This window comes from Tympanuchus pallidicinctus, unplaced genomic scaffold (genome assembly GCF_026119805.1).
Source record: "Tympanuchus pallidicinctus isolate F22 unplaced genomic scaffold, pur_lepc_1.0 scaffold4, whole genome shotgun sequence".
Classification (NCBI taxonomy): domain Eukaryota; kingdom Metazoa; phylum Chordata; class Aves; order Galliformes; family Phasianidae; genus Tympanuchus; species Tympanuchus pallidicinctus.
The window spans coordinates 37,922,759-37,943,594 of NW_026294758.1; the positions used below are offsets into that span (position 1 = coordinate 37,922,759).

Genomic DNA, 20,836 nt, shown 5'->3' on the forward strand with positions numbered 1-20,836 from the left:
AGTACCCTTATTCAAGTGTCTTTCTTATGTGTAATACACTGACTTTTCCATTGCTTAATTTTAAATCAAAACATTTGCACTGGGGCATTCAGTAGCATCTGCATCAATGCTGACTGATGAAAATATGCTCAGGGGCAGGAATGAAATATTTCTCTCTGAATTCAGTTTGTCCTCTGTTATGTCATTATTTGCTACTTGTAGATAGTTACTTCATCCTACTTAGCAGTTAAGATCTGTTTGTAATGAATTCACATGGCAAGTAGAGTGAATTGAGTCCACTTTTGTGATAATTTACACAAAAGAAACAGAAGTGAATAGAAACAGAAGTGTGTCTTGCTTGCATCATAAGAGATGAACACTCTAACAACTAACAGAGCTGCTCCAAAAGTAATGTCTCCTATTTTATTACATTGGCCCACAATGTCAGAGGCAGATGTTAGTGGTGTGGCTGAAGAGGTGGAATCTTCCCACCAGTGTTCTGTTACATGTTGCTGCCATGTGACAGATGGCAGCGGAGGGGCAGTCTGTTGGAACAGCATCTGACATGGATGTGCATATGAAACAAAGGTGTGTCCTCGAATTCCTCCATGCAGAAAAAGTAGCACGTATTGATGATCACTGATATTACAGAGCATTTATGGAAGCTAAATGGTGGATGTGAGCACAGTGAGACAGTGGGCAGTGCATTTCAGTAGTGCCAGCAGTGATGTGAAAGACAACATTGCAACACTAGGCCCTCTACCAATTTGAAGACAATCAAGGTCATCGCCTATTTTCGCTGGACTGTCCTACCATACTCTCTGTATAGTCTGGATCTGACATATTCTGATTTCCATCTGTTCTGGCCAGTTAAAGATGCTTGCATGGACAGTGTTGCATGGACAATGTTCTAGCAACAACATTGTCACCACCTGTGAAAAAGTGGGCCACCTTCACTGGAGCAAATTTTTACAGGCATGGCATGCAGGCTCTTGTTCAGTACTAGCAAAAATGCATAGCTAACAGTAGAGACTACGCTGAAAAATAGTGTTTTGTTACTGAGAATTTCCTCTATGAAATAGTGTTATTGTGCTCTTTGTATCTGTTGTAGTTTTCTTGAAAATAAGCAGGAGACATGACGTGACCCTGTGTGTGTAGGGATATCGCAGATTTATTCTGTTTTGATTTATTCTGAAATGATGTTATTAACAAGAGCAGAACTGAAATTTAATGCAATACAAAAAACATGGGAACTTCTAGGAAAAAAGATAAATCTTAATTTAAAATGCCAGAATTATAGACTTCCTTTCTACCTGCTTTAGCTTATTCTTCTAGGATTCTTTTCTCTGAGGAAGGACCATTTCCTTTTCAATCTAATTTTCCTGGTTTGTCATGGCCAATTCACTATTCATTACTTCTACAAAACTCAGTTCTTTTCCTCCAAAGGTGACAATCTCTAGTCCTTTACTGTTGTAGTCATTAACTATTACAAGCAGTGTTTGTGTGTTTGTTTTGTCTAATGTTTGTTTTGTTAAGTTTTGTAAAGGAAAATATTATGAGTATTGCTTGGGACTTGATTAGCTTAAAAAAGGTTTTACTAAAAATCCCATTTCCACATGGTGCATAAACAGAGGGAGCCATGCTTAAAGTTTATGTTGAAGATGATAACTGTTCAAAAATACACATCTTTTAGGCTTGACTATTTTTAAGTACTTAAAAATTGTGGCAAAATGGGGTGTTTTATAACCAGTTTTATAGACCAGGCTATCACTGAGCTTTGTTTCTATGAAAGAATGCATGAAATCTTAAATTCATCTGTGGAGGTTTGACACACTTGGGCCATTTATGTAATCACAAAAGATCTGTAGTAATAGATAATATAATCTTAGATAGGGCAAGTTTTCACACAAATGGCTTGCAAAGGTATGTAAAGTAGTGTGTTATTTTAAGATACTGAATGAAAATGCAGTTCTACTGACAAAACTAAGTTTTTCTACTGACGAAACTTTCTTTCATTGAAGCTGGAGAGGAAGTGACTGTGTATCGACTAGAAGAAAGCTCACCTATGAACCTTAGTAAGAGCACGTCTTCTTGGTCCCAGCGTGGTATGGCTGCAATGATCCAAGTCTTATCACAAGAGGAGATGGATGGGGGTCTGCGGAGGGCCATGAAGGTCATTTGTACTTGGTCTGAGAATGATGTGTTAAAGTTGGGACAAGTATTTATTGTGAAGTCTTTTTTGCCAGAGGTGGTTCAGACTTGGCAAAAGATCTTTCATGATGGTACAGTGTTACATCTCTGCCTGAGGGTGAGTACAGACCTGAAGGGACACTGGTATAGTCTGACATGTCTTAAATGTTCTACTCCTTATATGTGAATGTCTAGTATGATTGATGTGTGCTTTGATGTTATCTTCTGGAAAGGAAAATGGTTTTGAGGAAGATGCATCTCCCACTTTTAAGCAATATTCAACTCGCTGGTTCTTGTTTGTTTGTTTTTCAATCAGTGCTGCCTTTTTTTCATGATACCAAATTAAAGTGCTTAACAACATGCTTTTCTTCAGGAGATCCAACAGCAAAGGGCTGCCCAAAAGTTAATCTATACCTTCAATCAAGTGAAGCCCCATACTATTCCCTATACTCCAAGGTAAAATCACTGTCTTTAAGGATTAATTGTCAAAGGTTTGTTTTTTTCAGCTATGTCCCAGGTCTAACATAGACTCTTTTTCCATAGTAGATTGAAATAGCTGCTGCTTTAAACAGTATATATGTCTTAAATACTTAATTAAGAGAAATAAATGCATCAATATGTAAAAATAAATTAGGGTAGAAAATAATAGGGATAATAGTGAGTTAAAGAAGGGGATGTTACTGAAAGGAATTTAAGCCACGACAATGAGCATGCCAAGAAACATCAGGCCTTCAGCTCATAAGAGTTCGGCAAAGCAAAAGATCTTTCCCCAGAAGAGCTTTGTCGTATTTTTAGGATAGAAAGGCAAGTCTGACCTAGAAAGTGCTAAGAGACACTGTTTCTAACCTGTATTGGAGTTTTTACCTACTAATTAACTTTTTCTCCACATTTTGATTGATCGTTTCTGGAGTTGCTTCTTTTTAAATCTTTACTTTTGAAATGATACAGCCCCTTATTAAAACAGACTCTCCCTTATCTTGTTGAGTACAGATTTGCCAACAGGTTAGCAGAGAAAGGGCTGCCCTATTTAAGGCCAATGTAGGGAAAAAAAAAGCAAGCTGAACTGAGCTGTTTTGGATTTTCTCTGGTAGCAGTTCTTTGACCAGTGAACATCTGCATAATAGCGCATAGCCAACTAGTCTATGCCTAATGTGCAGCACATGATGTCTGTTTATGAAGGTGAGGTGAGGAGATAAAATAATGAATGCAGCACAACAGTCCTCAGTTCCAGTGCATTTTTACTCTGTCTTTCAGAGATGCTACTTCTGTGGTCTTTTTCTTTCTTGAAAGAAGTGGTACAGACAGGTGTGACACTTCCTGTTTTCAGCATAGAAGTTACTTCAGTGGGTACAATAGTTTTAATAGGAGTTTTAATAGGTGATTCTGAGTGATTTATTTCCAAGAAGCCTTGTTTACTTCTCTCCTTCCACTTTAGTGGAACCTACAACTTCCAGGGCAGGAGCGAGGTAGAGTTTCCATGTCATCACTGTATACGGAAGTTTGATTATTTCTGTCTACAGAAAAAGGGAAATTGGAGACAAATGACAAAGTTCCTGACTGCTCTTTGATGTGACCATTCTGTAGCGTTATCTCTAATATGTATAATGGTTTGAGTAAATTGTCATCTCTACCCAATAATTTGTCTAAAAGTAATTTGCCGAAAAAAACCCACACTACCTTTAAAACTGTTTAAAAGGTTAAGCAGGTATTACTGTACTTTACCTGTATAGCTAGATGTGATAGCAAAACAAGCTTCGTCATGATGCTGCTCCTTAGACAAGAATTACCTTTCATGCAGTTAACATAAGAAAAATTAATAAAGCTTATTGCAGTTGTCTGGAGTTAAATCAGATGTTGTGGTTCAATCCAGCAGGCTGCTGAGCACTGCATAGCTGTTTGCTCGCTCCCCCTTATTGAGATGGAAGAGAGAATCAGAAAAAAAACTCATTGGTTAAGATAAAGACAGTTTAATAGTACAGAAAAGGAAGGGAAAATAATGATAGAAGATAAATGAAATATTGTGTGTTGTGCAATGCAGTTGTTCACCACCTGCTGGCCAGTGCCTGGGCAGCCTCCCTAGTCAGTTCCCCTAATTTTATTGTTCAACATGATGCCATGTGGTACAAGATATCCCCTTTGCTAGTTTAGGTCTTTCTTCTCCCAGAATTTTGTACATCTCCAGCTTCTTGATAGCAGAGCAGCACGAAAAGTGGGAAAGTCCTTAATTCTGCTCAGTACTACTCTACAACAGCTAAAATGTTCTCATTCTGAATCCAAAACACAGACAGCAGAACACCTGCTATTTGATAGAAAACTAATTCCATCTCAGTCAAAACCAGGACATCGGATTGTGTTATTGGGACATCAGATTAAGTTTTGTCTATAAACTATATCTTCTGAGGAAATACATTGTTTTGTTATATACCAAACTGAGAAAACTGTTGTGCTGTCTAAGGTTTGGTACCTCTTGCTGTTGAAAATAATCCACCTATTGAAGACGTGTTCTCCTTTTGGTATATTTGCTTGGCATTATGCTTTATGGTGACTGTGGAGGTGTTCCTTACCCTTACATACTCCTTTATATTCACAGGTTCCTGGAAGTTTTTCTCATTTACTGCCATTCTGCAAACCAGTGGCTGACCATTGAGAAGTACATGACTGGTGAATTTCGGAAATACAATAACAACAACGGAGATGAGATTACACCTAGCAGCTTGCTTGAAGAGCTGATGCTGGCCTTTTCTCACTGGACCTATGTGTATACTCATGGGGAGCTCCTCGTCCTGGATATGCAAGGTGACTGCTAGCACAGGATTACTAGCTTTAACCCAAGTGAAAAACAATTATCTCAAAAGAGAATTTAATGCTGAGAAACGAGCCAAACTCTTTTTTTCTGCTACCTGGAAAAGCTCATGTAGCCTCTGGATATCTATTGTGAGGTCCCATTAACAGAAATACTCTGGATTAATGTAGGTGTTATATGTAGGTGGTATAGGACAATGCTTTGGTTTCAAGTACATCTAAGATGAATGGGGAAACAGCAGGTATTTAAAGTGTATGGGAACATTTCAGCTAGCTCCAGAAAAACACTTCACAGTTCAGATATTTTTATTTTTATTAAGCAATATAAATAATACAGAGATTCAAGTATACTCATGTATATATACATACTTAATGTGTGTATATCTGTCTGGAGAGTTTGAACTGCTGTCTGTGTATTTTCATTTTTCCTTTTAATAAATCTGTAACCAGTTTAGATAAGCTGTAAACCTGAGTACTATTCACAAAGTCTGGTGGCTCCTTCAAAGAGCATTTGATCACTTCACTGTACGTGTATAAGTATGAGCATGGCACGTTTTAAAGAGATAAAGCAGTTGTCAATGTTCACAAGATGAATAGCACCCATCAAATGGTATAAACACCATTGTTTGTCATTTCTGTCAAGGGAAATGTGTATGGGTAGACCGAGACTTAGCGTATTTACAGCATCCAGAAGCTGTGAATTACAAAAAGATATACTTAGTATGCAAAGTAAGCATATAATTCTATCCTTGCCTTCATTTCGTTTTAGCATCACATGAAAAAAATATAGAAAGTGTGTCTTCAACCATAGCCTACTAGAATTTGCCTTAGGTTTGCTTGAGTTTATTATACAACTCTTGACAGTTCCAGTCCAACTGTTTTGGCTTAAATGTGGAGAATTTAAACATCTATGTAAATCTCATAAAGACTGGAGAAGCTTCAGTTTCCATCTCAAAGGAGAAAATGGACTAAAATCTGCTCTAGTTTTGGTCTCATGTTTATTTTTTATTTCTCTTATCTGGTGTTTAGGAAGAGTGCAAGGGGTGCTTCCCGTGGTGTTCTGATTAGTTTTAATACTGTCATAAGTTATATAATACTGGCGCCATCTCCACATACATATACACTGCATTGTTGTGTAATTTATGTCAATTCAAATGATTTTCATTGAAGAGTATTGCATTTTGAGGGTATTGCAGTTACAAAATGGTCTTTCTGTAGTCTTTGCTGGTGTTAGTAACAGAATATAAACTTGTCACCAGTGGCCTACTGAAATAAAAATTACTGCATATTATATTCTTATAGAATCTCTTCTTTTCCATAAAAGTACAGCAGTTTCCTCAGATGTAAGGAAAGAGCTGTTTGGTAAAATGATATTATTACATCATTTTGGGAAAACTACAAAATAGGTATCAGTGGTTAGTTATTATAGTGAAATTACTGAATTCACTTCTGTGGCTGTGCAGAAGGAAAAGGAGTAACAGACCCAAACTTTTACACATTGTATAACTGAATAATGAGTTGTGGCTTGTTGTGTTTGCTGCCTTGAAGAGAGTCTATATATGGGATTAGATCTACTGATAACAGTAAGATTCATGTTAGTTTAGTACTCGTACTCTGATTTAAATAAAAGTCTTACTGCTGGTCATTTTGCTTAGTTATTTCAGCTTTACCATGATGGTCAGCGGTTAGAAGTATTTGCATAAGCCTTCTGTCTACATATAAATAAAGTGCAAAACTGTATGTTTGCCAGTACTTAACATGGCATTGTCTTTTTGGCTCATGATCATTTATTTGTGACACTTTATGATCTGAAATGAAAAAGGGTAATTACTTTTTTCTTAAGTGTCGTGTTGTGAAATCATGATCATCTCCTATGCTAACACTGTTGATTTTGTTGTAGGTGTTGGAGAAAACCTTACAGATCCATCTGTGATTAAACCTGAAGACAAAAAGTAGGTTTCTCTATGATGAAATTATTGTTCAGTTGAAACATTCTACTGTCAGTCTGTGTATACTTAGAGGATTTTTATGTTATTTGTGTGATTAAATTATTTATTGCATGGTATTTGGGTAAATGAAGCTGTGATGGCAATGGCAAGGCCTTGGTAGACTCTGGGCTTGGGGGTCTGTAGTATTACAGTTCCCTATATATGCTGTGCAGTGTATGGAAGGTGGGGTAGTCTTCACAGGAGCTTTTGGTCAGAGCATGAGAATTGGAGCCTGAAGATCATGTACGTTTTTTAGCAAGTTTATCAGTAACTTAAATATTATAGTGTGGTTTATCCTGCCTAGTGAGGTACTGTTTGTTTGTGTAAATAGAGACACGTGGCTCAAGAATATCTGATCTTTCCAACAGGTCCTAGTATTTATATATTCTCTACTTTCCAAATCCATATGCTGAGATCATAAATCTTATGTTGGAGGTTACAAAAAAATGTAGTACAGGAGTCTGCCTTTATGGACCAGGTTGCAGAAACTGAGAAAAGAGAAAGGGGTTATTTTGGAAGCAGGTTCTTAGTTCTGTAACTATTATTTTGATTTTGTTAATAGAATTAGTTATAAATTACTGTATTAGTGTTTGAATGCTAAATTATGTTTGCAGTTGTGCTGTTGATATAGTATTTATTTTGAAGGGAATGTCATAAATAAGATGAGCACCACAGTGATAAAATTTTCATAGAATTGTAGAATTCTGTGTTGAAATGGATCTTAATGATCATCCATTTCCAGTTCCTCTGCCTTTGGCAAAGTTGCCACCCACTAGATCACTAGTGCCCCATCCAGCCTAGCCTTGAATACCTCCAGGGATGGGACACCCACAGCTTCTCTGTTGCAATGCCTCACCACCCTGATGCCTAATATAAGCCTACCCTCTTTAGGTTTAAAATCATTAACCCGTATCTTATCAGTACAATACATGATAAAGAGTCCCTCCCTATTTTTTCTGCAGACTGCCTTTAAGCAGTGAAAAGTTGCTATAAGATACACCCATCAAGTTTGTCATGATCCCTCTGAATGACATCTCTTCCCTTCAGTGTGTCGACTGCACTACTCAGCTTAGTAGTCCATCTTGCAGAGGATGCTCTTAATCCCACTGTCCATGTCACTAACAAAGACATTTTTACTGTGTGTAGGTTAAGGGATCATGACAATAATACAAGGATAGCTTAGCAGAGAGGTTATTTATATAGCTGTTCATTACACAGATTTAGCAAACATTTTAAAAGTATTGCTACAGATTTGTAAAGATATGGTTTGCTACTTCTGAAGTGGATTCTTTTGTATCAGTGGAAGCAAATGTAGAACTTAAACTGTAATATTTATTTCTAGAGACTGCAACTGATCATTAGACCGCAATACGTGATGAAGCATCTCAGCTTATCCTCTTTAAAATGGGGATAATATCTATCTGCATTATCTTGAAGTGTTTTGGTTTTTTTTTTTTACAATCCTTCTGTTTTTTTTCTGTCACAGTTTGTCACAGTTATTAAAATTTGATCACACATTTTATTTTCAGAGCTTTTTTTCCTATCATTTACAAAACAGTTAAGTCCTAATTAAAGAGCGAGCATTGATTAATTAATCAAAACCATCTTGATTTTCTTATGTCTGGGGAATTCTTTGGTACAGCATGTGGTGAAGCTGTATTGTTTGGATTCAGGGATCTGAAGGAATAAAGCAGTGAAATCATAGATACATTCAGTAAGCAACTAACAAATATTCAGTTTTAAGAAACGCTTTCTAAAATAATAATGTAAAAGCACTATTCTTGCTTTAACCTTTATTTGTTCACAGGGGAAACATTTCTGTCTATATCAAGATCTAAATCCTCATTTGTAAATAAGATACTTAATCAAAATCTGTGCACTACCTAAAAAGTTGCTTTGAGTACACATTCTGTTAGATGCTTGAGGGAAAACAGTAGGCATGTGACTGATGATGCTGTTACAGATTTCAGCACTACTTACAGTTACATTATTTATTATTGTTTCTTTAATTCTGTTGTTTTAGTGGCTTATGCCAATATCTTGCAGTAAGTCTTTCATGCATCCTGCATGCTGACTTGAAATGGGCTTTTTAATGGCAAAATGTGATCTCTAGCTCTCTGTTAGTGTGCTGTATCATTTTTGAGTTGTATGCAATACTAAGATAAAAAATAATAGATCAGTTTGGAAGTATGTGTGATACTGCAGAAACTCTGGCAGATCCTGAACTCATGTACACAGTGGTAAATTCAGGGATATTTGACATGAGTTGAATATCTGGCCATGTGCACTGCCTAGAATGTATGAGGTATTAAAATTATGCAGGTGTAATGTTAATGAAAAGATTTCCTTTAAAAACAGAAATATTTCTGGTACAGCAGCAGGTCTGTGACACAGTGCTATCCCTGCAGGCTCCTATACCACCCAAACATTGGGAAGAATCACATTACAAGTAGTACTCTGAATACTCTTTCAGAGTGTACCACTTATTACCAAGTCTATAATGAAGTTCATCCTCTTAAAGCTTTCACTGACACTGGGTGCAGAGTGAAGAGCAGATTCAGAGTTGTGGAAAATAGTTGGCTGAGTTTCAGATTGAAAAGAATCAATGCATTAGGCCTGATGAGGGAGGTGAGGAGGAGAGCTCTGGTGGTCAAAAATCTCATTACAAACATGTGAAAAGGAGGAGTAAGAGGTTCTAGATCTGTTGTTCCCCTGTTTGAAAACTCTGAAGTTTATAGCGATGGGCTGGAGGCTGTAGTATGATTATAGATACAGTATGTTATATATACAGTATGTTATCTGAAGTTACTCATTAGCATGCATTTTGGAGAATGGACTTATTGAATCTTTACCAAGCTTTTAAGTTTCAGCCATACAATTTACAACTGAATTGCTAACAATAGATAAAATATTTACTTGGACTGAACCTCTGCTATAGAAACCTGCACAAGTGAAACAGGTAATGTGAAGCTAATTTTGCAAACATGCTGAGTAGCTGATGTGGATGCTTCTCTGGAAGGGAGCTGCTTGCCATGAAACCTCCCATTACATTCTATCGAATAAGGCCAAATAGATGTGGTATGGTCTACTCTGTGCATCTGTAGCATCTGTTGCTCCTAGTTGAATATGGGATGCAGTGTTTTCATCAACACACACACTGTTACCTGTCCAGCAGACAAGACCAGTCTAGTATGATGTGGTAGATATTTATGAAGCACATCTATGAAGTAAGGTTATTCACAAAAAGAGGAACTTTTTTTTTTTTTTTTTTTAAAGTCCATTGGCTTCTATTTATACACTTTTTTGAGATAGTGAAAAGCTGGGTTCAGTATTTTTTGTGAATAACTAGGAGAGTGGCTTTGAGGGGACCCCCAGCACAAGAAAGAGTTTGTCAAGGTACACCAGTATGGCATCCCTTCCTTCTGTCAGTTGACTGCACCACTCAGTGTGGTGTCATCTGCAAATGTGCTGAGAGTGTACTTGATCCAATCATCTATGTCATTGGTAAAGAGTCAAAGTTTAAGAGTATTGATCGCAAGATGGGCTACTGAGGGACACCACTCATTAGTGGCCTCCAGATGGAAATACTGGTATCTACCACAGTTCTCTGTTTACGACCTTCCAACTAATTATTTATGCAAAGAATAGAAATGATAATGTAGCACCATGTCATCTAAAGTGTATACATGACAATTACATAGTATTCTACTTTCTACATGTTTTCTTCTACTAATCTTCAGTAAAAGCTGAATAGACCAGTCCTTCAAATGATCCAGAAGACAGATAATCATCACTATTTGCCAGAAATTATACAGATACTAGTTTTGACTATTCATTGCTCTTTTCCATTATGGAATGGAAATGTCATATTTGGAAACAGGTTTCCTTAGAATATTTTACATTAGTTTGAATCACAGATAGATTTGAGAGAGTTAAAATCTTTTTCTGTAGCTTCTCAAAGCTGTGATTTATTTCAGATATTAAAATGTATTGTTTCTACCATGCATATCATTAAAATAAAGCACTTGAGTTCATAAAGTTTTTTTACAAGTGTTTCTTGTGAGCTGTGCTCTGTGATGTCTGGAATGTCAATTAAATTCTTGAGAATAATAGTGGAACAATGTTAAAATTAATGAACACTGATCTTCCAGACTACATTAAAGATCTGATGTAATTATGTGGTACTTCTAAAACGTGTGTCTATAGCTTGCTTCTATTTGTAATTGTGTCAGCTTCATTCAGAATGTGCATTGCACTTCCATAAATGTATCCCTTAGTAATGTTGCTGAATTGGCCAGAGTGCAGACACATGGAAATGAGCACAGAAAGAAGCCAGTAAATTTTAAAGCCTTGCCTGCCAGCAGTATAGTAAGTCATTATTCAGTGCCGCATATTGATATGACTGGGACTTTCAGTTTTCAGTTCTTAAATAAGGTATAAGTAAGTCTTTGCTGGTTCTAGTTTATTCCCAGGTGCCCAATGTTGAAACAAAAACAAAAACATTTTCTTAGTAAGAATGAACAGTGTAACAGAGTTAGGTTCAGGCATACAATGTCTTAATGTCGTTGTGCCCAAATTTTCTCTTTGAGCATTCTGTGCTTTGTGTTTTGGTCTCAGAGCTAGGAAACTGGAGATGTACACTGTTTGTTTGTTTGTTTGTTTGCTTGTAACAAGTGGTTAACTTACCTCTAATTCATTGAATGGAAACTATAAACCTTTCTCTTCTCTACAGGTGCATTATTTTGAGTTTGTTTATTATTCAGTGTTATTCCTTTTAGGTCTGGAAAGATGGTATTTGGACCAGCAAACCTAGGAGAAGATGCAATAAGAAATTTCATCGCAAAGCATCATTGTAACTCTTGCTGCAAGAGGCTGAAACTTCCTGGTATTCAAAGATTAATTAAAGATTAATTTTTAACCTATGTCTCGCTTTCTAAGTGTGTGGTAGTACAGGCTTAAGTGTGCTGCAACATCAAGTTAGGAAATTCTACAGAGCTGAGAGTTTATAGCTAGCATACTCTCTGCAGGTGAAGGCAAATAAGAGAACATCGATCTTTTACCTTTCATTTTTGCCTAGAAACCATTTTAACATTCAGCATGAAAGCTTCTAAAGCTTCTACCCATTGAATTGTTTCCTTCAGTATGCAAATTGATCATTTTTTTGGGGTGATTTCTACAGATAACATCAGCAATAATTTTTAAAACGAAAAATGATCTAAAAATCAGCAAAGCATTAGCCAGGAAAAAATCACTGGATCTTCCCAGATCTTTGAATTGGGTACTCTGCACTGCAGATCTTCCTCCTTAGCTGGATTGCTAGTTGTTCCTGTTAGTTGTGACAGAATGGATTTGTCTTCATTGTGAAACAGATTTAAAAGTCTCAAAGCCAAAATAGATTGCTACTATGCATGAATTTCCACCTACACATTTTTTTTTCCAGAGAAAGCTTCTTCTTTGTGCCTACACAGAGTAATAATCACTGTTTGATTTGGAAATGAGAACTGCAGTGTTACTGTTTTGGATTATTTATGTCTGTGGCAGTCAGAGATAATAAAGGGCAAAAGTCAGCTGAACAGACATTGTGAGGGAGACTCATTCATACCACCTCACACCATTATTGGCTCCTCTGTGGCTCTCTTTCCCCTTTCTCTGATTTGCCCTGCTCCAGATTTTCTTCATCTTGGAAGCTGGTAGCAGACTGCTGGCCATCAGTTGTAGGTCTGGATACTCTACCCAGGGTGTATGTGCTTTTCAAACATTTGCTTGGTTGAGTAACTGAGTTAGTTTTCTTGCCATAGATTTGAGAAGAAATGTCTGCACAATGGAAAGACTCTGTCCAGCCTACAAAAAAGAAATAGAGACAAGTGCCAGAGGAATTGATGATGTGAACGAGACTGTGGAGTATGACACACGGCTGTGAAGCAATGGCTGCAAGCAGAGTTCACTATTGGAAGCTTGAAAACCTGTTCCTTGTCATTGCCTCGGGTCAGCTCAAAAGAGCAAAACACAGATATCTGAATGTAGTGTCTGCTCATGTAATGTTCTGCTGAATGCAGTGTTCTGCTCACTTGACAGATGCAGTAGGCAAGAAATAGCAAAAAAAAATCTTTTTATTTACTCCCTTCCCATGGCCTTCTGATGGTCTGTTTTTACTACTTGTTAAATTGCCAGGAGCAGGTCACTCATTAGCTTGCTTAGGATAATAACTAGGTTATTGCTTAGGATAAGAAGAGATATTAGGATAATAAGAGATAAGGATATATTTTAAATATAAAAATATTTACAGGGAGAAGTGATTTGATGTGATTTATCTAACTGCTCTTCAATAAATAACTGTATACACATGTAAATCACTCATTTTCAGATGTGGAGGCCACTCAAAAACATCCTCACTTTTGCCCTGTGTATAGGAGACTTTCCAAGGCATTGCAGAAATATTGTTTTGTCTTGTTTGTTGACTTTGATCCAGAGACAGACCTAGAAGACACAAGTAACACATTAGTGATTAAACAGTAGTTGTTGATACAACAAGTACAATGTAGAATTTCATGGGAGCTTCAATCCTTTTCACATGCCAAAATTAAGACAAACAGTGAAGAGTAAATTTATTGTCCCCAAAACATCATTTATCTTTCCTATTCTATGTTGATAAGTTCAACAGATTCATGATCTTTAGTACAAGCATAAAGAATAACCTTGATTGTGATTTAAATTTAACAGGATCCACTTTCCTTTATGTTACCTTCGGAGTGTTGTTAAGTCATTAGGTGGCTAATTGCAAAACATTTTAAAAGTCATAAAAAGTAATGTGGTATTACCATTTGGTATTTAGCTTTTTATTGTCAATGCCAGGCGGTACAAAGGATTATTTTCTATCAGTGTGGTATCGGTATGCTTTTACAACATATTGATATGTGTTTCTCTTGACTCAGTAGAAGTTTTCACAAAGATGAAAATCAGTTATGTGCAGTATGTTTTTTGTAGAATAAGAATTAAAATGAACGCTCAGCACAAATATCTAATACAATGTATGTTGTATTAAGAATCTCTTCTACCATTAAAACATCTTCGTAATTTTGTATTGAGTAGAAATACTTAAAGCAGACATGCACATCAGCAGAAAACTTAATACTTTAATAAGAAACAAAATGATATTTCTGCTACAATGTATAGTAAATTTTAATGTTTAAAAGATCTACTTGTTATTCTTACCATTAATTTTGTATATTTAGAAAGTTTTTATGTACACATAGGAATTAGAAACATGGAATCACGGAATGATTTGAGTTGGAAGGAACTTTAAAGATCATCCAGCTCCCTGCCATGGGCAGGGTTTCCAACTGTTAGAAGAGGTTGTCCAGGACACCTCCTACTAGATTAGGCTGCTCAAAGCCTCATCCATCCTGGCCTTGAACGCTTGCAAGGATGGAGTGTCCACAGCTTCTCTGTTCCAACATCTCACCACCCTTTCAGTAAAGAATTTCTTCCTAATATCTAATCTAAATCTACTCTCTTTCAGTTCAAAGCCTATGCTTTAATTGCTAAGCTCCTTCATGAAGAGTGATGCCCTGTCTTTCTCGCAGGGCCTCTTTAAGTACTGAAAGGTTGTTGTAGAGTTTCCCCAGAGGCTCCAGGCTAAATAATCCCAACATTCTCAGTCTTTCTAACGCTGTAGAGGTGCTCCAACCCTCTTATCACCCTCGAGGCTCTCCTCTGGACCCATTTTAACAAGTTCATTCCTGTCTTATGCTGAGGCTTCCAGAGTTGAATGTGGCACACTAGGTGGTGTCTTACAAGAGTGGAGTTAAGAAGGAGAATCACTTCCTTCAACCTGCTGGTCATACTGCTTTTGATGCAAACCAGGATATGGATGGCCTTCTGCAGAAGTTATACATTCCCAGTTATGCGTTCCCAGTTTCTGTATTGATTACGATATTGATTATGACATTGACATAATCAGCAGCAGTACATTCAGCTGAGACAGCTGTCTTCAGTTCCTGAGACCACCCTGAAGTGATTCTTCTTGCTTTTTATCTTTTTGTGCAAAAAGCCCCCATCACCTTTCCTATTAGATTTTACTATCCATGTATTTTTTTTTTTTTTTAATCAATTCAGCATATCAGAAAATGTACACGTTTTCACTTCTGTAGAAGAGGCCACCTTTCACAGATGACATTTTGCTGCTTACTAAGGAGGTTGTTTAATTTTGTTTTTAGAGAATGACGATGGATTTTCATCACATTGCTGATACAGTAGTAGTTCTGCTTCAAATGTCTGTTGTTTTAAAATAGGGCTATAGGGATGTGTATGCTTACATACATACACAGATTCTTTAAAGACTGAACGTTTCCTGAAGGATCTTTGTTAACATTGTCTTACATTTGGCCAAGTTAAGTGACACTTAAAATATCTTGGAGTTGAAGACTGTTTTAAATACTGCCCTAATAGTGCTCTTTTCCCCAGTTGTTGCCATAAATTCTTTATTCAGGGATGCAAAAATTATGAACGCTTTTGTATTAAACATAAAAATAAGCTCCATGCACTGGGCTGGGTCTGAGTACCTTTAGTTACTTTTTCAGTTTTGGATACATTCCCTGAATTCATACTTGAGATTTTCTTCTCTTCTGTTGCCTTTCAAGGGGAGTTACTTCTGCATTCAAGCAATTATTTGTGAGACTAGGCAGAGCACATATCCATGTAGATTCATTTTATTCCTTTTTATTATCCATCCAGATATGTAGAACTTCCCCCTCAAATCAAGGATCTGTTCAAGGTACTCATCTGTTAAAATACAGTTGATACAAACGTATTTGTTATTGTTTTCATTTCTGTATGAAGTACTGATGTGGTGGAATAAGAAAAGGATGCACTTCAAAGTATTGCTTTATATACTTTTGTCAGAACATTAATTATTCCAGGCATGTAAACACTAAACCTAAAAATTCCATTGATTCTGAGGTTAATTAATTTTACCTTGCCATTCTTTTTTCACTTTTTTGAGGGAAGGCTGATTCACATGTCACTGAAATGTAAATTTTGGTAATCCAAGTAAAGACCTTTCTTCACTCCAACTTAGTCAGTTCAATAATTATAAGGAAATTATAACACTAATAATAATTTATTTGAGTCCTTGACGTTATTCATACTAGAATTTCTGTACATTCTTTAAAGTCTTCTTTGATTCTAACCACTGGGCTTAGGTTGAAGGCCAGAGCTGAAAACATGAGAAAGAACTAGAAACCCTTAGTAGGAAGAGTGATAAGCTGCACAATAAAAGTGTGTATGTGGAATGGAAGATTTTCAGGATAGGGTCTTCCTCTTCTTGCTTAACAGCTAGCATAGATGAGGAAATCTTGCACATTAAACTATAGTGTTTTCCCATTATTAGTTTTAGTATTTGTTTTTACAAAAAGCACATTTAGGATTTTTGTTTAACACTCCTAGTGGGGCTGCCTAGGTCCCATCCAACCTAGCCATGAGTGTCTCCAGGGATGGGGCACCCACAGCTTTTCTGGGCAGTCTGTGACAGCACCTTACTGCCCTCTGAGTTAAGAATTTCTGCCTAAATCTCCCCTCTTGCCCTACCTCTATCGTGTATCATGTAAAAAGTCAATCTCTCTCCTAAGCTCTCCTCAAGTTACTGGAAGGCTATAACAAGGTCTCTGATCATCCTCATGGGCTCCTCTGGACCTATTCCAACAGTGAGATCTTAAAGGAAACTTATTCAGGAATTCAATTGAATCAAAGCCAGATGTGTATTTGGCAGCTTCTGCATTGGAAACACAGCTTCAATTTATGAAAAATGTTCAGAAATTGCAAAGCTCAGGAAGTTGGGTTTTTTTGTTTTTTTGTTTTTTTTCCCCATTTATTTTATTCACAGTTAATGTATTTGCTGTTCTTTCTCTATTGCTAAGAATAAAGACAGAAGGGATAATATATCTATCTTTCCTAGAAATTGAGTTGTATATGTTGTAGTTTTGTCAGTTTATTTCATACTGTTTCAAAAGAATAAAAAACAAAAAATTTCTGAATGTTTCTATTTTTTGATGAGTGTAAAATGAAATGATGAAATAGTAAGGTGAAAGTTGCATACAGAAAATGGCATGGTTATTTTTATTTTTAATTTTGATGTAATAAATGCATATTAATTCTTTATCTACTGAGTGGTTTCCGGCTGTCCTTTTGTTTTGATTGTTGGGTAGCGTTAGTTTCTATATGTTTGCAGCAAAAATATCTGTACTCTCCTCCCATAAGTAATTTATTTTTTACAAAAGCAGAAATTGTGTTTTATTTATGCATTAGATCATAATTCTTTAGATGCTTAATATCTTTTCGATTGTTTTGAGTTGAGATGCTTGCTTGATACTTGGAAAACTTGTTAATTGTAAATAAAATCATGTACAGGTTTAGGAAAAAAAATATAATTGGCAGGAGAACCTCATTTTTTTGTTTCAGATGGAGTTGGAGCTATGATGTGAAAAACCACTGCAGCCACTGATATACACAAAGAGATATGAGTAGATATAAATTAATGGTGATCCATTGACTTAGCTGTCAAATGTGTTCTTTCAGCTACTTTTTATAACTCTTAAGATGCTGATGTTGATTGCATTTTTAGTTAAGTAGAAATAAAGAATAGGCTGTCTGCAGTGACACTGCCCTTCACATCAGCTGTGATCACACTGGAGTGGTCAGCCCTTACCTTGTTGCTAGAGCTTTTGTGAGATCAGCTATTGTTTTTCAGCTTCTCTTTGTTTTTGTTATATCTTAATGATTTCAGAAGGGAATTTGATCCCCTTCCTTAGGTAGCTATTACTGCAAAAAAACTAAACCCTAAACTAAAACCAAAGATATTTTTCTGTTTGATACTGAAGAATGTGTAAGCTACTGCAGCACTCTGTGCCTTTGCCTGTTTGGCATTTCTTGTATTTACAGAGATGCAGTAAATAAAGCAGTGCTTTAAAATAATGAAGACCCATTCAGATTTTGATGTCCAGTTACGATGAAATGCTGCAGATTAAACAGAAATTAGAACAAAGTCATGTAGAAAATCAGTAACTTTGTTGCCTAAAAAAAGTGAGAAGTGTTCTCTGTGTCAGGGATCTAGGCAGAAGGCTAACACCTGCCATTTCTCAAACTGTTATTGTAGGAATATAATTTGGGTTTTGACACTGCACAGGCTGACATTCCCACAGCTGGCAGAATGGAAGAGGTAAAGGAGGAGGAGAAAGAGAAGGAAGGGAGAAGACTGAAGTGTGAAGAGGAATGTCTGACTTCTGAACTTTTCTACTGTTGTATTTCCTGACTGAACTCTTAATGCCACAGAGATACCGCCTGTGTCAGTTATTTCTATGATCTGTTTCTGTGACCTGGTTGTGAGTCAGGCTCTATTAAAACATAGACTGTGTGCACCATGCATCCCAGATGCTTCAGAATCTATAGGAAAGTATCTCACCTGATCATGAAAAAAAGAGACAGCATTCTCTTCTCTTGAGAAGCGAATGAAATTCCTACTATGAAATGTGGAGTATTACTAGACCTCTGAAAAAGTCTGAACAACAGAGTGTTGTGTCATACAAACAAGGACTATTCCATAAAATCAACTTTGAACTTAACCCAACAGTATACTGGAGAATGAAACTGGTGGCAGATTTTCAGATCATAACTGGAATAGAAAAAGATAAGAATATTCAGTCTCAGATAAATCCTGAGTAGCTGTCTGGATTTGTAGCTAATGTTGCATAACCATTTTCCGCAACACAGAAGATGAATTTCGGCTGAGATAGCTGGTGCACAGAATAAAAACACTGGAATTATACTCAAATTGTATAGGTTGTTCCCAAAATGTTTGAGTGGCTGACCTTAGCTGAACTGAGGAAAGTGAATGCATTGGATCTGACTGAATTCTGCTGACTGCTAGACAAAGGAAACGTAAAATTTGACTCCAGGGAATATCAAGCTGCACCCTCCTGGTGAATGATTTTTTCTTATGGCAGCTTCTAAAAATTAGACTTGTGACAGAGGTTAAGTAGACACTATACACAGGAAAAAAGGTTACTATCATCACTCTCAATCTCTAAGAAGCACGGAAGGGCTAGGATTAACCTTGAAGAACACTTAAAGTGGAGAGGGAGAATACAGCTACAAAATAATGAGAAGAGGCCTAAATCAGACCTCAGATATCTACTGCATTGATTTGTGAAAGGGGCAGCTAGATTTAGAGGACCTCAATGCAAGCAACTGGCCAAGGAGAGTGAAGGATGTGCATGGCATTCTTCAAAGATCCCATAACAGAAAAAGAAACTTTTATCTGGACCTAAGTTGTTAATGGTTGGGTTTAAAATTGGTCTCAAATGACCTGCAGGACTGGATAAACTTCAGGGGACTCCGAGGACACAAAAAAAAGCGAAGCCAAACACAAAAAAATCACCTGATAAAACTAGCTGGAATTAAGATTGACCTAATTTTTGTGCAGGTTAGTTGGTTCTGAGTTTGATTTCAAACAACTTACAAAATAAAAACAAGGACAATAATATTGACCGTTGGTTGTAAAGCTGACCTTCAATGGATCTTTTGTCCTCGGATGACCTCTTTTAGCTAACTTGCTGGTATGTTGACTTAGAAGATAAAGCAAGTGCCAGTTTGACTTCAAGTTACACTTTCTATTAATTAGAGTTCATATTTTGCCTAAACTGACCTCTTGCTACAAGCTCAGATGATTCTGCAATGAGATTTAAATATGAAATTGACCACAGATGAATCTAGTCAGAAAACAAGCACCGTGATTGAATTCTAATGACCTTTGAGCACCAAATTAGCACCTCAAATTACAACCCAAGCAATTAATTAGATCTCAGTTTTACCTTAAGTGACCTCTGGATACAAAAACATGCTGTGCTGGCCTCAGATGAACCCAAACATTTCAGATTCTCTTGTTGACCTCAAATGAACCACATCAGCCTAATTAGATCTCGAGTTGACATTAAATGGTTGTTCCATCCTTCAAATGAGAACAGCATTGATAATAATGACTGTTGTACATGCAATCGATGTCAACTTGACATCAGATGATTCTGTACTTCAACAGATAACCTAGTTGACCTCACACAATATCTTACATATATCTTGTCTCATGATGATGATGTCAGATTACTCCTCTGGACAGCTTACTTGGACCTTAGGTTGACCTCAGATGATGTAATGGTGATTATCTAGCCTTCAAATTGACCTCAGATGATCTCTGAGTAGGAGGTAATGGCTGTGCTGATCTCCAGTGATCCTGATCAGTTTCGTCCACTCTGAAGTTGACTCTGAAATGATCCCCGGAAGATACTAGAATCTCATGTCCATTTGAATCTTGTGACCATTGGGCTTTGTAATTGGATAAGTCCTGAAAAACTGTTGATCAGAATTAATCTATTTCTTTGGTACTATAAGCCAAGGACGCAAAGCTGAGCCTGGGATCTGTGGACCCCAGGCAAACAAAAACATGTTTTTCATGGCTTTTTTTCTGTGTTTTTTTGTTTTGTTTTGTTTTGTTTTTTGAAAAGGAGGGCAGTGCATCAAACTAAAGATGTTATCTGACTTCAAAAGACATCTGATCAACAAAACATGGTAGCACTTAAACATCCAGATCCTCTGTCTGGCAGAAATTGATGTTTCATCACACATCTCACAGTAATGTCCTTTAGCAGTAGTTGTGTGGAGAACTGTTACTTCAGAAAACTTCAGATTAGAGAATAATATGTCAGTGTTTGATCTGCTACAATCTCCTCAAGCGGAAAGCTGAGGTGGTGTTTGACCTGAGTGTATCTTTATGAAACTTTTCTCTTTGTGTCTTCTGCCTACAGTACAAAATTGTGCTTCAGTAGTTAGTA

The 20,836-nt window shown here is 36.7% G+C and overlaps 1 protein-coding gene across 3 annotated transcripts in view; it reads left to right on the forward strand.

The window, feature by feature from the left end:
• TRPM6 (transient receptor potential cation channel subfamily M member 6) overlaps positions 1-17,114 on the forward strand; it is a 95,177-nt gene extending 78,063 nt beyond the window's left edge. For all 3 annotated transcript variants that reach the window (XM_052700866.1, XM_052700864.1, XM_052700865.1), the window contains exons 34-39: positions 2,001-2,287; positions 2,543-2,625; positions 4,760-4,965; positions 6,872-6,923; positions 11,738-11,844; positions 12,758-17,114. In XM_052700866.1, the coding sequence (XP_052556826.1) occupies positions 2,001-2,287; positions 2,543-2,625; positions 4,760-4,965; positions 6,872-6,923; positions 11,738-11,844; positions 12,758-12,879 (857 nt within the window). In that variant the 3' untranslated portion in view covers positions 12,880-17,114. The remainder of the gene's footprint in view (positions 1-2,000; positions 2,288-2,542; positions 2,626-4,759; positions 4,966-6,871; positions 6,924-11,737; positions 11,845-12,757) is intronic.
• The last annotated feature ends 3,722 nt before the right edge of the window (positions 17,115-20,836 follow it).